Raw genomic sequence first — 15,175 nt, 5'->3', positions numbered from 1 at the left:
GTAAGAAAATACAACATTTTAAAACTTATGTGGCAATACAGAAGCAAACCCAGTAAGTTTTCCTCCACAAAGAATTTTAATAAACAATTTTCACTGACACATGAATTCCAAGCCCTCCAGCCCCTCAACTTTAGTTTTTTTTTTTTTTTTATAGTTTTTTTTATATACTAAAATAACTCAATGTTAACAGTCTATACAGCTAAAGGGCAAAATTAATCAAAGAAAAATTACAATCTCATTTGAACAGTGTACTGTATTGAAACAAACCATTCTTATCTAGACAAAAAGAGGAGAATTACATGGTGGGGTTTAGGAACAATAAAACAATGAACGACAGTGGTTTGACAGGGTCTTCCGTCTGGCAATTGGTGAACACATTTCTGCACTGCAACGTTACTGGACGTTAAATCTTTGGGAATTTCCAATTTCTGTGATTCCATCCTTAGGAAGGCAAGCAGAAGTGCCTGGTGCACTTCTTCTTACAAGGCTGTTACTGTTGCTCGTCTTTGGCTCGAGGCCGGGTGATCAAACAGAAGGCACTTTTGTTGGCATTAGTGATGCAACTAAAATGGCAGTTATACCTCTAGGCCTAAATAAATATTAATAAGAATGGAAAATTGATCGCTCTCACATCTAATAATCCAACAACAAAGTGATCCTTTATGCCCAACATTCCTAACTGTATTTTCCTCAAAGTCACTTTTAAGAATTGGTGTAAGAAGGCTCGCATGAGTATCTACACACTTAGCACAGTCTGGTCTATGCCAACACGACCAGGCCCAGGTTTTGTTCCATGAAGTGCCTGGCAGCTTAATGTCAAGTTTGTTTTGCGTTGAGAAAAATAAATAAAAAGCCATACTTTTTATAAGTTCATTCCTTATGAAGATGGATATTGGTTTTATGTACAATGTTTCCAAAACGGGCAATGAAAACCAAACGGATGTCAAGCAGCTATTGGTTCCCATTCTTTTCTACATGACATAAAAAAGCTACATATAGACCATAAGGAGTCCCACCCAGACTGGTACAATGCAAAATTAAATACTCAGAAGCTGACATAAGCTGGTTATCGCTGTTCAGGTTTAAAAAGGCATAATTCCATTATGTTAAAATTTGATGTCACACCATTCTTGCACTTTAAATACAGTTTAATGTGATACTACGGAATTTGCCAGATTGAATGTTTCTCCTGCATCAATTTCCCCTCCCGCGCCTGTTGAGGCGCACCGTTAATTAGCTTAACCAGCTGTACTAGATAAGAATGAAAGAGAAGAAAATAAAACAGTCAGTTTGAAACAGTTTCCAGTTGAAAGGTAACACAAGCACTCATGTGGAAACTAACAATTCTTCTTAAAGACTTTACAACAGTTGGCGTGGTATGTCTGTTCAGCAGCTCACGTCAGGCTAGCTAGCAGAGCAGCTAGCCCAACTAATAAACCAGCTAATAACTTGTTTTACTTCCAATATTTGATGAAGTATTTTTACTTGAGTTTGTTTCGAAATAATTAGGGTTCCCATGACATTTACATTTCAGTTATTTTACAGATTTTTCACATCATCATCGCCTATTAGTTCATTTATATGCTCCGTTTTTACCCCTCAGCGATCATGAAACACGGTGAATTGGCAGTGCCTATTTTTATGGCATCTAGACAGTTTAAAATGCATAATACTGAAAAGTCTGGACTGAATGATCCTGAATTTAAATCTTTTAAAATCAGTTTGCGTAAATGGTGAAACCATTATTCCACAAAAATCTTGGAAAAAAATGAATTCTAAGATTAACTTAAATCATAAATGTTGGGCTAGTTAAAATAAAAAATCTGGCAGAGGCCCAAACAAATTCAGTGAAATTGCTTTTTATATTTGAATGAGTTTCATCTGGCAAAAAAAAAAAAATCCTCAAATTGTCACAAACCCGATGTCGCATAAAAGCAAATCCATGTAACTTTATTTTTTCACAATTTCTATTAACTTTAAAAATGGAATGAGCAATAAAATCCAGAAATTCCCAACAGTAAATACTTATTCATCCTTACGTGGAGAAAGGATAAAAATCCTTCCATACTTGTCAAAACAGCACAAGACAACTGATTAAATTATATTAAGACTAATAATCATTGCTTTTCTGTTTAATATTGTTACATATTGTTGGTGAAAATCTTGGTATAAGTACTGATATTGTGGCCTTTTTACATCAGAGAAATCCAGAGCAACTCATGCCTTTTTCATAAGTACTGACAGGATTATGGTCTGCAGAGAAAAGAATGTGCCTGGAATGTAAAGGGGGAAAATAATTGGGGCTAAAACACGTTTGCCTCGGAAAATGGTCAACAATAAACCGAAACAAGCAGTGGCACAGGTCACAACATGCCAGGATAGATTCATTACTTCAATGGTTTCACAATTGGTCTCTAGAAGCACGTCACTGAAAGCACGGCTCGACATTAATCAGCACCTCAACACTCCCTTCATTTACAACAGGAAGGATGCAAATCGTACTAAGGGAACCATAGGCGAGATGGTTTATTACCACAGATGAATCACACCATTACATTTATTACAGTGACTGTTACAGAACTTTGAAAGCATAAGACTGTGTTATGGCCATGTGAAGAGGGGAAAAAAAAAAGAACTCTGGATGGAAGAAAAATGAATCTCTAGAAGCTACATCTGCTTTCTCCATAGAGCAGTCTAGTTCTGCTTTCACCCAGCTATGTTAGATCTAAAACTTGGTGCAATTTAAAAACAGTGAGGGACTTGGTTGTCTTATCAGGACACAAAAAAAAACAAAAAAACAATCCACATATGGCTTAAATGCAACATCTAGTTCTTTAGTAAATCTAACTCCTTGGTTCACATGTGCAGTTCACATCAACAGTGCACTAGTTTTTGTTTTTCCTGTGACCGTTCAACCAACACCCCACCAACCGTATGCGAAAGCCAGGCGATTTTTAGTGCAACCGCGAGGCTGAAGACGCCTCTGCCAGTGGGCCACTCCGCCCCATGCGCAGACGGTCACAGTGTAGCAGCCCATTGCTACCTCGTGAGACGACGAGAGGGACAAACACTTCAGCGGTATCTTCCAGGCATGGACCGGTTACCGGGATCAAGGTATACCAGGGTTTAAAAAAAATAAAAATATGTATTGGTGTAGTGTTCCCGATTCAGGTCCTTTTAATGAGATGGCAAAGAAAGAAAGTCAGACAGCTTTTTGTCTTTGACGCCATAGAGCGTAGAAAAAAAATGCAACACATGCTGCTGAACAAAGCCAGTCAGCTACCTTAACCCCAACACGGTCTTAAGAGACTGGGTCCAATTATTTTTCATCCAGCGGGGTGCGTTTTTACCAGTTTTGTGGGTGTGTGGGGTTTTGGGAACTGACGGTCTGATGGGACACCCCTCCACCCCCACTTGCCGCTGTCCAACCATGACATCTGGCACACTCATCCTGAGTGTTGCATGGAGGGTTAAAAATTGGGTTGTTGGGAACTTTTTCAAAGGAGAAATTGGTGAGCTACCCGAGCAGGTAGCCTGACTAACCAGCTAATGCTAGTCTACCTCAACTCAAACCAAAGAAAGTGTTTAGTTGACCAGTTTTCCTTGGCTGTTCGCAACTGTTGCTACACACTGCCAGCCAGCAGGCTGGAAGAAGTGTACTAAAGTAGCTCTGCCCATAAACTACTGCTTAACACTGCTTATTTCTTACAAGTTGGCAAACTACAAGTGGCATTTCTGTTTGGAAGTGAACTGCAGATAGGCTGACTGATTCCCCAGCTAGCACCAGCTTGTTTAGTAGCATCGTTACTCAAAAAAAAAAAAAAAAGATCATATTCCATTTCATAAACACTGAAATTTGTGATACTGTGGTTGTTTTACCGGGAGAGTCCCACACCGGCCCATGCCAAGGCTCTTCAGTTACAAGAACAAAATGTCCCCCGTGACAATAAAATGAGGAAAAATTGGTGTCGACAAACTCCCTCCCGATTTCCCCCAAAACTAAAATGTTTAAAAACAAAAAAGTAATTCACCTCAACACTCCTTTAGGCACATAAGTCTCAAAGAATCCCACTTGTGTGGTGGTCAGGAATGCTTTTCACACAACAAAAATAAGAGTGAGGGTGCCTTTGAGCAAACGGTGAAGAGAAACCTGCAGATCCATTTCTGATGCCATCACTTCCACGTCTAAAACAAAGACGGCCGTTTGAACTGCAAGCCCCACCAGGCTGTTACGGAGCAGGAAGACGTCCCGAGCGCATCCTCGGACTCATCCACCCCGACATTACAGAGCTGTCGTCTTCTTACTGTAAGCTTTTTATTGGTTGGGGTTGTCATTTATGCCACGATCTAGCCCAATGTATTGCTCAGCCGCCATTTACAGAATTTCCAAAAAAATTAAATAAAAAAATCTGACTGATGTACACACAGCATCTCACATTGTCCCATGTTTTATTTTTAGTGGTCCTCATCAAAAAAAAAAAAAAAAAAAAAAAGTACTACAAAGTGTAAACATGGAAGAAAAAAAACCCAAAAACAAATCCTTTATAAATGGTAATCGTTGCATCGTCCTCTTCTCAACCTGCTGTAGAAACCTCATCTGCAGACTTACACGGTAACCAAATGGGCGTTTTGTTTTGACTTTGGGACTTTTGCTCAGCTCCGAGTACAGATGATCTGTCAATTTCACTGTTTAATGTCCCGTCTCCTCTTCTTCCAGTCTGCGATCCATTTTTTGTTCAGACCAGAGCTGTCCTCCATCGGTGCGTCTTGTGCGGGTACTTCCACCTCAGCAGCATTGTGTTTTCCACCCAAACAGCTGAGCCCATAAGTGAGAGGTTAAATGTAGGGGAAGGGGGGAGATTCAAAGGGACAAAAGCCATCTTTCACTTACAAATCCTTCAGTGTTTGCAATCAATATTGAGATGTCAGGCCCAACATTTAAGTTAAATTTCTTCATTTTTTTGAACACAGCAGAATAAACATCGTTTGGAAGCAAGGTCTCCTGGTGGCAAGTCAAAAGTTCAGAGGTTGCGTTACGTTTTTTTTTTTTTATATATATTTTGTCATCAGGTTGCTTTTCTTTTTTTCTTTGAATGTGTGCCTCCTCTAGGCAGCTCAGTCCTGCTTGACCTGAAGCTGCTGCTTCCAGGCCTCATTCAAGTAAACCAGTCGCTTGTAGTTGAGAATAAACAGAATGAAGTTCAGCGCGTATGTGGTGATGCAGATGACGCAGAAGTCCTTTAGGACAAAGTAGAGGATGTAGCCCAGGTAGAGCGAACCCACCACCGACAAGATGGACGTCGTCATGAGGAAAAGGGCGGCCATTGCGCTGACGGTCATTCCTGCGGCAAGAAACAAACGGAAGCTTAGCTGAGCAGAGAGGGACAAAAAGAAACCAAAGCTGATGAGTTGGCGCTTCATGTGTTGTCACATGAAGCGTGGTCACAGACTTTGAAGTCCGGGTTTCCTCAGGGCATTGCAACAGCTGGGAATTATCGTTTGTTCAATTCACAAAAGAATCCACCTAAACCTGAAGGGTCCGTGTTGGGGCTGAAGCAATTCAGATTATTCATGATTCATCGATTACTGAAATGATCGTCAATTAATTTAGTAATTTATTATTAATTGGAACTAAAAAAAAATATTCAGAGTAGTACTTAAGCCAAAACTGTACAAAAAATATATACATTTTGCAATTTAAGGTAAAAACACATTTGTCTGTAAATAGGTTTTCAGCAAAAACTGGCAGATTTAGCTTCACTTTATTACTTAAGGGAATTTAATTATTTGCATCTTCTGTGATTAAATGAAAAATCTGTTGTATGTGCCATTTTTTAGATGATTATTCGATTACCAAAATAATCATTAGCTGCAGCTCTAATCCACTCGATCCTAATCGAGTAGGGTTACTGGGAGGACAATATTAGCAGGTATGAACAAAGTAAGCCTTAATTATAGAATAAAAATGAGCTGACAGGGTATTTAGCTACTTATCCCCGAAATAACCACCGTTTGTGTTCTGATCAACACTGAGGTCCATAACCGTTTGGAGCAGCACAGCGTCTCATTCACTGACATGAAACTTTGCATATTCTGGATTCACAACGTTTAATATGTAAACATATTTGCAGCCCTTGACCAATGAGGATTATTGTAAGCTCAAATGAGACGCAATTGTGAATTTTAAAAGCGTGGACTGCATTCAACCCACTTTAATCAGACTCCCCTAAATAAAATCCAGAGCAAATGTGAATTAACTTAAATAAAAAGCCAGTTGTTCTACAGAGGCCTCAAAGCTTGGCTTCTTACAGCAGATCTTGATGCTCAATCGTCACTGCTTTTGATAAAATATATTTTTTGCGTGGTCGTTCAGATGTCTGCTTGAACATTTTACGTCCCCAATGCGATGTGCATGTGCAGAAGAAGAACGTCGACGTCACAAAGCATCACTGTTTACAGAAGCGATAAGAGATGGAGCAGTTTATGGATCGTTTTTAAAGTGTTGCCACAAGGTCGCAACGACACAAAGGAAGGTAATAAAAAGAAAACAAATAGTGACAGACTTTTGCGGAGCATCGACTGAAACTTCTGTGCAGAGGCGTAGTGAGAGCCAACAGGATGAGGCCAGAATTCAAGGTTTCTATCTGAGGTAGAAAACATGAAGGAGTGATGCTTTTTGTTCAGCAGGGGCAGGGAAGCAGGTCAGCGTTTGTGGGAAAATGGCTGAAGCTAAAACAGGGCAACACCAGAGGAAAACATGTCAACAGGGCTACAATGGAAGGGTTTATTAGTACATTCCTTGGTAATAATGGTGTAGTCAAAGCCCAGACATCCATCTAATTAGAACTCTGTGGCAATACTTACTTGCTGTTTGCAAATGCTCTCCTTTTCAATACACAAAAATGTTTTTACTGCAGAGCTGGTAAAAAACATATCCCACAAGACGGTCAGATTAATATTTATGAAAGTCGTGCGTCAGTTTCTCTAAACATCACAAGCAAAAAGTTATTTTCACGATGAGAATTTTTATCGTGTCGCTATAAACTTCAGTTAATGTTTAAAGAAAAACAGATGTTATTTTTACAATTTTCTGCAGTTTTTACAACAGATGGCAGAAATGTAAAAAATATGAGCTATTTAATGATTTAAATCACACTTATTTAAGTAAGTGGGATCCTGAAGAGGCTTCTTTTAAATAGGAATGTTTTGGAATGTTTTTCAAGACCTAAAACAATACATTTCTTAATAATCATTTTTATTGCCATTACAATTGCCCAACCTTATCCACTACTGAAGTGGGGGGCGGGGGGAGTGAAGTTTATAGTAGTTACATGACAAAAAGTTAGAGGGATGCGAATACGTTTCTCTGGACAGGTTAAAGGAAATGGGAATAATCAAAGCAGCCTCCAGCGTTTTCCATGTTTCTTGGTTGAACCGAGCTGCCATCGTTTCAGTCACATATGAGGAAACTGACATGGCTTAAAAAACCTCTTGTTCGGCATCAAGCCCAGGTTGCTGAGCGAGTCTACCAGCATAACTCCCATCAACACACTGTGTGTTAATGGGAGGACAAGGTGTCTGTGACAAAGAAACGTTCAAGTTCAAACAAGCTGCACATGAGGAGAAACGTTCAGAATTATGGCTCCGCAACAGCAACGTTTACCTCTAGAGGTCAACCCACTTGATGCTGCCATCATTTCATTAGATGCCCTAGATTTAAAAGGACAAATATCATTTCCATATGGTGGTCTGATATTATTCCAGGGGGCACCTGGGTCAAATTTAGCTGCAACATAAGATGGGAGATTCAGCAGAGGCAGCGCCTGAAGCGAGAGGAAAAGTCTCCTGAATCTGTGGTGCTCGCAGCAGGTTGCGTCAACTAAAATTGCATCTTACCTAGTAAGAGCTGAAAGGCATAAAAGAGTATCCCGTAGACACTGTTGGGTTGGTTCAGCGCACTATCGTTTCCAAAAATGGAGCCCAGGAGTCCAAATCCTCGACCCCACCTAGACCAGGAAAAAATAAAACACCAAAGAGGAAAATTTTATTTCAGGAAATCCAACAAAAGTCAAGCACTGTGGGTAACAATGATGAAACATGTCCTTGCAGTCAGGGAATGATGCAACTTCCTGGAATTCTTGGAGAGCAAAACTGACAGAATTAGTGGTTTGTTAACCAGTGTTTGCCCGTTACTGATGCTGCAGTAAAAAAAAAAAAACAAAAACAAACTCGTTTTCTTCTTCAAGGGGGTTTTCCACCTCCTTTTCAAGGAATTGCAGGTAGACCTCACTTCCTGGAAAATTGGGAATACCTTTGAGCAACAATGTGCTTTTCAAGGTGGAGCTGTGCTAAACCACGCTTCCAACTTGAGCCTGGAAAGCTTTATGATCTTTAAAACATGAGCCAAAACCATTTGACCAACTCGTATGGTCACCGTCATGTTTATCACAACTTAAATCAAAACTTACACACTAGATTTCACCAGGTCCATTTGTGACCGATTTGAATTTGGTCTGAAACAATTCATCGGATAAATCACAATTAATCGATTACTTAAATAATTGCCAACTAGTTTAGTGATCGATTAATCGTTAACCTGGATACACAGACTCAAAAAAAAGGGATATTTTCTTAAAAGGGAAACTTCAGAAGTAATTAAGCCAAAACTGTACAAAAAAATATATATATACACATTTTGCATTTGAGACAAACACCGCCGTCTGTTTTAGCTTCACCGTGTTCCAATTTACAAGAGGAACGCTATGATGTTGCACTCTAGGAAATAAAATGTGTATGTAGCGAGATATTTTATGTAAAAGGTAACCAAAGCTGCAGTTAAAGTTTAGAAAAAATAAACCCTGAATAGGCATCCAGAAAGAGTGTGTGTACTCTCATAAGGATTCCATTAAAAGCCAATTTAAGACGTCTGGCACACAGATCAGGGTTTGACTCAGTGAAGATGTTCAATAGTAAACACATGGTGACATCGTGTCCTTCACACAGCACAAAGTTACTCAATGCTACAAAACATTGTGCCGCCGCCAATTTCCTCCAACAACATCCGAGTTTAACAAGACGGATGGAAACTTAATTTCTTGTTCAGAACAGCCATTATGTAAAAGCAACACCTTTGGTGATAAAAGGCTCCTTACGCAGCAGCGCAACTCATTGAAACATCCAATGATGCCAGTATCTAGTAGACTTCACCTCTACCCAAAACTACCATTTATAAATTAGAAATAACTTGAATCAAACTCCCCATCACCCCTCTGTTGTTCTACAGAGGCGTTTGCCACAGCAGCTTAAGAAGTCAAACACTTCTTTCCAAATTCAGTTTCCACAGGAGTTCTTGAAATATTGTCCATTACGCTTCTCTCAAGTTCAGAAGTTTCCATCTGAATCCAAGATCAGAAGTGGCTAGAATCAGTTCAACTGATCACAGAAAGGCATTCAACCAAACTCAGCTTTACATCAGCTGCTAGTCAGAAAACCAGAAGGTATTGCCAATTGTTGCGATTACCTACGATTTGTCAGTAATGGAATTCAGAGGCTGTAGATACAGATTTAGTGAAATAAGTTTCAATAAACTTTTAATTTATTGATATAAAAAAAATCACTAGTGCATTTAGCTTCAACCTTACAAGTCAGAAATTCGACTTCAAAGGGTGTGTCCGTAAAAGTTTCCCACTCTTAACTCTGCATTTCATTGGCACTCAGGTTAGAATTTCAAACTTATTTTGCTTAATATTCACCTTTTAGCACCAAAATGAGTCAGAGTACCACTAATGTGACATGCAACAGTTTAAAAAGTCAAATCCTCAAAGCACTTTTATTGCTAAACAACTCAAGCTAGTTCCTGTATTTTCTCTTATCAGTTTATGTCAGCTATTTCAGTTCCATCCGTTACATTCTTTGCGACAGGTGTATGAATGGCTGACAAGTATTTCCTTGTCCACCACGTTTTTAATAAATCGCTTAGCCGACAAGGAAATACTTACAGAATAAAAATTTTAAAACTTCAATTTAAAATGTATAAAATAAACTACAGCATCACGAGTTTGCTAGTTTTAATCCTATTGCGCTGCAGCCATCAGCTGTGGCAGACCACTTTTTGGTCGTAGTAGATGGTTGCTTGTCCCGAGTCAGGTTCTGGTTCTGTTTCTGCTGGAGGTTTCTTCCCGTTAAAGGCAGTTTCTCCTTTCCACTATTGCTACATGCATGTTCATTACAAGGGATTGCTGTAAAGTCAACACATGTTCTGCATGCTCGTCCAGGAGCAGTGAATTTGGTAAGTCAGTTCCTCGATGCAATCTGCTTAAAAAAAATTTAAGCCACTTTGAATAATTGAGCTTACTGTACAGTTTGATAACCTAGATCAAATTGAATATATGTCCAATTGAACTGAAATTTTTTGTAAAGTGCTCTGACATTTGTTGTAAATTGACACTATATAAATAAACTGAAAGAGTTCTACCATTAAAGGAAAAATAACTCGTTTGTTAATACAAAGCATGTTTTACATCACCTGATGGGTAGGCACTTTAATACAGAACACTGATAACATCAAGAGATTCCCTTATGTAAATTACTGTGATTCATGGGCAGACTTCCAGAATCAACAAATACCACCATTTTAAAAATATTAAAATTTTCAGTCATAGCATTCCTATGAAAGTCCTGGAGAAACCAGAAGTTTTTGCAGGATTTTAGGGGAATTCGACTACATACTGCTGGCTGGCTGAAATAAGGCTATAACACTTGTCCTTTGCTTACAAAAAAACATTACATTTTACTATTTGTTAGGGACAGTCAAGGGAATTTCCCTAAAGGGAAGTTACCCATCAGTTTATTGAAGGTAAAAATATTTGAAATACTACAAGGAGTGAATGCCATATCAGTCAATCAGCTGCCTGCAGCTTAGTAGGAAAGAACAATTTCACAGGCCAATGTCAGCTTACTAGACTTCCAGTGCTTTTCTATAAAGTGTAAAATGAGAAAGTAATATTCCATCTCATAAGCACCTGGAAAGTACAGCAAATACTTGTATACATTACAGGCAGGTCAAGACATCAATATTTTTTATATTCATTAATTTGAGGTAACCATGCCAAGGGAACTATGCATTTACACTGAGAAAGTTTGGCTGACAAGGAAATACCTACAGCTGGGTATTTTTTCAGGTTTGAAGAGGGAAGGACTAATTCAACTCAAACAAATATGCAACAAGTCTTCAACAGTCTGCATTCCAGAGACATTGTGGCCTTTTATTCTGCCAAGCTGGGTTTTGTCATTTGTGTGTGTGCTCTGCAAAACAACTGAGAAGGCAGGGACTAAATCTGGCTTTTAAGTGGGGGATTGTTTCTCTGCAAATCTGGATTGAATTATCCTGAATTAACAGCAATACTTGGTTGGGAAGAAAAAAAAAAAAAGAAAAAAAAACATGCATGTTTGGCACATAAACTTGAACTCCTAAACCAGGGGTACCCAAAGTCAGTCCTCAAGGGCCGGCATCCTTCATGTTTTAGTTCTCTTCCTGGTCCAACCCACCTGGATCAAATGATGGCTCATTAGAAGACCTGAAAAGGTTGTTGCTACCACCAGGGAGAGAACTAAAACGTGCAGGATGCCAGCCCTCGAGGACCAATTTTGGGCACCCCCTGTCTTAAATTAATCAGTGCATGTAGGTCACTTCAGAAACTGAAGTCATTAATTGGTGACAAAAATGAGTGATGCGCCAAGTCTGAAACCAAGCACTATTGCTAAAATATGTATTTTAGCACAAAAAAATAAAATACTGTTGCGCTAACGACGTTAAAAACATTGCTAACAAGCTAATGTTGTGTAAACAGCTATTTCCAGAAATTAATATTTCAATTTTCAGATAATGGGACAAGCATTAAAAACATGTTTTGATTCTCAGATTGTTTTTTTTTAATCAGTCAGGGTTTCCCTCAGTGTACTATAAGCCTGGTAGGCCACCAGGTTTTACTTGTGTCCCCACCAGGCTAAGCATTACTTATTTAAATGTTTGCTTTTTTTTTTTAAAGACTTTATAGTTGGTGTTCAGGTATTAATCTTCAATCTTTCAATAACATAATTATCAAGTAATATTTTCAAATTTCCTGCCATCTTTAAACATTTTTTTAACTGAAAAACACGACGGACTGCTGGATAAATGACTGCACTAGCACCCAAACACTGGGCTTGGCAAGTTTTACAATCATTTTATTAGTGAGTATTTTACCATCTTAACCATTCCATCTAAAACAGATTTTTATTTCCCCCTTACAGGTTGCATTTATTTTAGAATTTGGACAGAAACCCCTTCATGTTGAACCTGAAGACTGTAATCCTAAATTGGACAATGAATCAAACGTTTAAAAAGTCAATCTAAACCATCAGAAACAACAAAGTCCAGTCGTAGCAGCAGACCATCAGCCGAGTTGCGGCTGTATGTGTAACTGGCTGATTATGCTCAGAGACCGTTCTCCGTTTCTGCAGTTGTCCAGTGTGAACGCTTCCACCCGTGGGTCAGACTGATAGCTGGGGACGAATGACAATAGAACAAGTGAGCGCCGTCTATTTAACGAAATGGAGCGATATTAAAAAGCCTGAACAACAAGAAATTCTAGTTTTAGTCAAGGGTCTTCCAGCAATAAACATTTCAATAAGCTCAAACCACCTCTTTACTCTCACCAAGCAGATAAAGTTTGGGTTAAATATGTTGGAAAACTACAATTCATAAATTTATCCGTCGTTATTCACTTAAAAGAAAGCCGGCTAAAAGTAACTTACGGTAGCCCGTTTGCTAGCGGTTAGCAACGTTAGCTTTGCCAAGCTAAATAGCTAATGTTGTGCTTATTAACTACAGGCAGGGAGCTTCTTTCTGGAGGTTTTCTGCCTAGCAAATATCTTTCAGCATCCCTGCAGTAAAAAAAAAAGGCAGTTTTACAGTCAAGCCTCTGCCGTCCAAGGCAGCAGTCAAACATTAGCGGAGTGCATTTGACAGTTTAAAGCGCGCAACCCTTCCCAGATTGCCACAATAGCAGCCAGCTTTCATTGAGCGCCACAGAAGGCGCTCTTTGCTGAATTCAAATTACCTGGAGCTGAACACTTTCGAGCAGCTGATGGAGCTGCTGACGTCGCACATGGCCTCATAAGTCGGGTCCCGGGCCTTTTCCCTCTCGACGTGAAACGCATACAGAGAAAGGAGTATGCCCAGCAGGCAGACGAGAAGCCGGGCTATTCTTTCCCACCGAGGGGTGGACACTCTCAGGACGGGCGCCGCCATCACTCTCTGGCCTAGCTGGAGACACGCATACACACGCAGCTGGTTCGCCTATGAGGCAGAGCTGCGACGTGGAAAAGCGTCAGGACGCGCCACATCGTGAGGGGCGGGCCGCTACCAATTAGCTTTTGGCGAGCAACACGGCTGAAAGTAGTTTTGTTTTTTGTAAATGCCACTTTCAATACCTCAAAGCTCTCCGGATGCCACCACTTTGGTAGTCGTTTCGAAATAGTATCCAACGGGACCTTTTCTTCTTTGTTTAATTGTGTCATAAATTAAAACAAAAGTAAAAGTTTTATTTTCATGTTGGAAAAATAAAACAGAAAGGTTCTTAGAGTTCAGAACTTAATAATGCAGACCTCATAATCCAGGTCTGCATTATTAACTAATCATATAACAAATAATTTTTTTTTGTCTGCACCTCAGACAATTTGTAATTTAACTATACAACAATGTTTGGGGGGGAAAGCAAAGGGACATACAATGAAATCAAAATTGTTTGTCTCTCTTCATGATAAATTTCACAATTCATTCATTTATTTAGTTACAAAGTATTTTAATCAAATACTTATACTTTGTTTTAGCTGTGGTGCTGCACAGTGGTGAAGTTGGTAGCACTGTTGCCTTGCAGCACTCCAGCTTCCTCCCACAGTCCAAAAACATGACTGTAATAATTAATTAATTGGTCGTTCTAAATCATAGTTGTCAAACTCCAGTCCTGGAGGGCCACTGCCCTGCAGCTTTTAGATATGCCTCTGCTGCACCACACCTGAATAGAATAATTAGGTCGTTAGCAGGCCTCCACACAAGAAGGAGGTAATTAAGCCATTTCATTCCAGTCTTTTGTACCTGTGGCACATCTAAAACTGTAGCACAGCAGACCTTGAGAACTGGAGTTTGTGCATGGTTGTTTGTCCTGTCTGTCTCTGTGTTGCCCTGCGACAGACTGGCGATCTGTCCAGGGTTTACCCCGCCTCTCCCCTGAAACGTTCGCTGGAGATAGACACCAGCACCTCCTGGCCCCACTAGGGACAACGGTGTTAGAAAATGGATGGATGGTTTTATTTATGAGTGTTACTTCCTTCTCGTTGTTTCCTCTACCTTAAAATCACCTTGTGTTGTGAATTTCCTCTTTACATTCTTTTGTCTGCTTCTCATTATACCGCCTTCCTGCCTGCTTAATCATGCAAATGATGGTGGCTGCTGTGAAATGTAAGGAAAATACAGATGGGAATAAGCCGAGAGTTTCAATTCAGCTATGGTGCTACTGCACAACTAAAGTCCCTTCACAACGAACCGTTTCGGCAGAATTGAACATTTATTTCAAAACAAATTGTTACAATTTAAGGAGATCCGAAGCAAGTTCTAAAAAGTTCAAGGAATCCAATTAAATAAAACATAATTAAGTAAGTAACTCGATGTTTATGTGATAACTAACAATTCTTCTTGCTGTTTCCACCATCCTGAGTACATGAGGAGGAATGACTTCCTTTTAGAAGGAAGAAAAATGCAGCATGAACAAACTTAGAAAGGAAAAAAAGGATGCAGTATTTTATGATAAATACAGTCATAAAATACTAATGACTATGTAGAAAAGATATTCCAAAGAAAATTAGGAAAGTCCAAGACAGAGCCGTTAGCGTATTTCTTTTTACCATGACAGCTTATGTTGCACCTCAAAGCAAGTTTGTGTTTCAGTCATGTTTATGGACTGCTTCACCAACTGAACTTAAATGTATTTCATTAGGATTTTATGTGACAAACCAACACAAATAGTGAACATTTGAGAAGTGGAAAGGTAACAGTTTTATAAATGTAAATGATAAAAGTGTGCTGTGAATTTGTATTCATCCTTCTTTACTCGGATACCCCTAAACTGGCTACAGG

At 39.3% G+C, this 15,175-nt stretch overlaps 1 protein-coding gene across 1 annotated transcript; it reads right to left on the bottom strand.

Moving 5' to 3' along the window:
* Nucleotides 1-53: 53 nt before the first annotated feature.
* vkorc1l1 (vitamin K epoxide reductase complex, subunit 1-like 1) lies at nucleotides 54-13,389 on the bottom strand. Its single transcript, XM_008428105.2, has 3 exons — nucleotides 13,101-13,389; nucleotides 7,897-8,006; nucleotides 54-5,342 (listed from the first exon to the last, which is right to left on the bottom strand). The coding sequence occupies exons 1-3, from the start codon at nucleotides 13,289-13,291 to the stop codon at nucleotides 5,116-5,118; spliced, it is 528 nt and encodes a 175-aa protein (XP_008426327.1). The 5' UTR covers nucleotides 13,292-13,389; the 3' UTR covers nucleotides 54-5,115.
* Nucleotides 13,390-15,175: the final 1,786 nt, after the last annotated feature.

This window comes from Poecilia reticulata, linkage group LG14, assembly GCF_000633615.1.
Source record: "Poecilia reticulata strain Guanapo linkage group LG14, Guppy_female_1.0+MT, whole genome shotgun sequence".
In the NCBI taxonomy this organism is placed as follows: domain Eukaryota; kingdom Metazoa; phylum Chordata; class Actinopteri; order Cyprinodontiformes; family Poeciliidae; genus Poecilia; species Poecilia reticulata.
The sequence above is the reverse complement of the archived record's forward strand: the minus strand, read 5'-3'. Positions and strand labels throughout refer to the sequence as shown.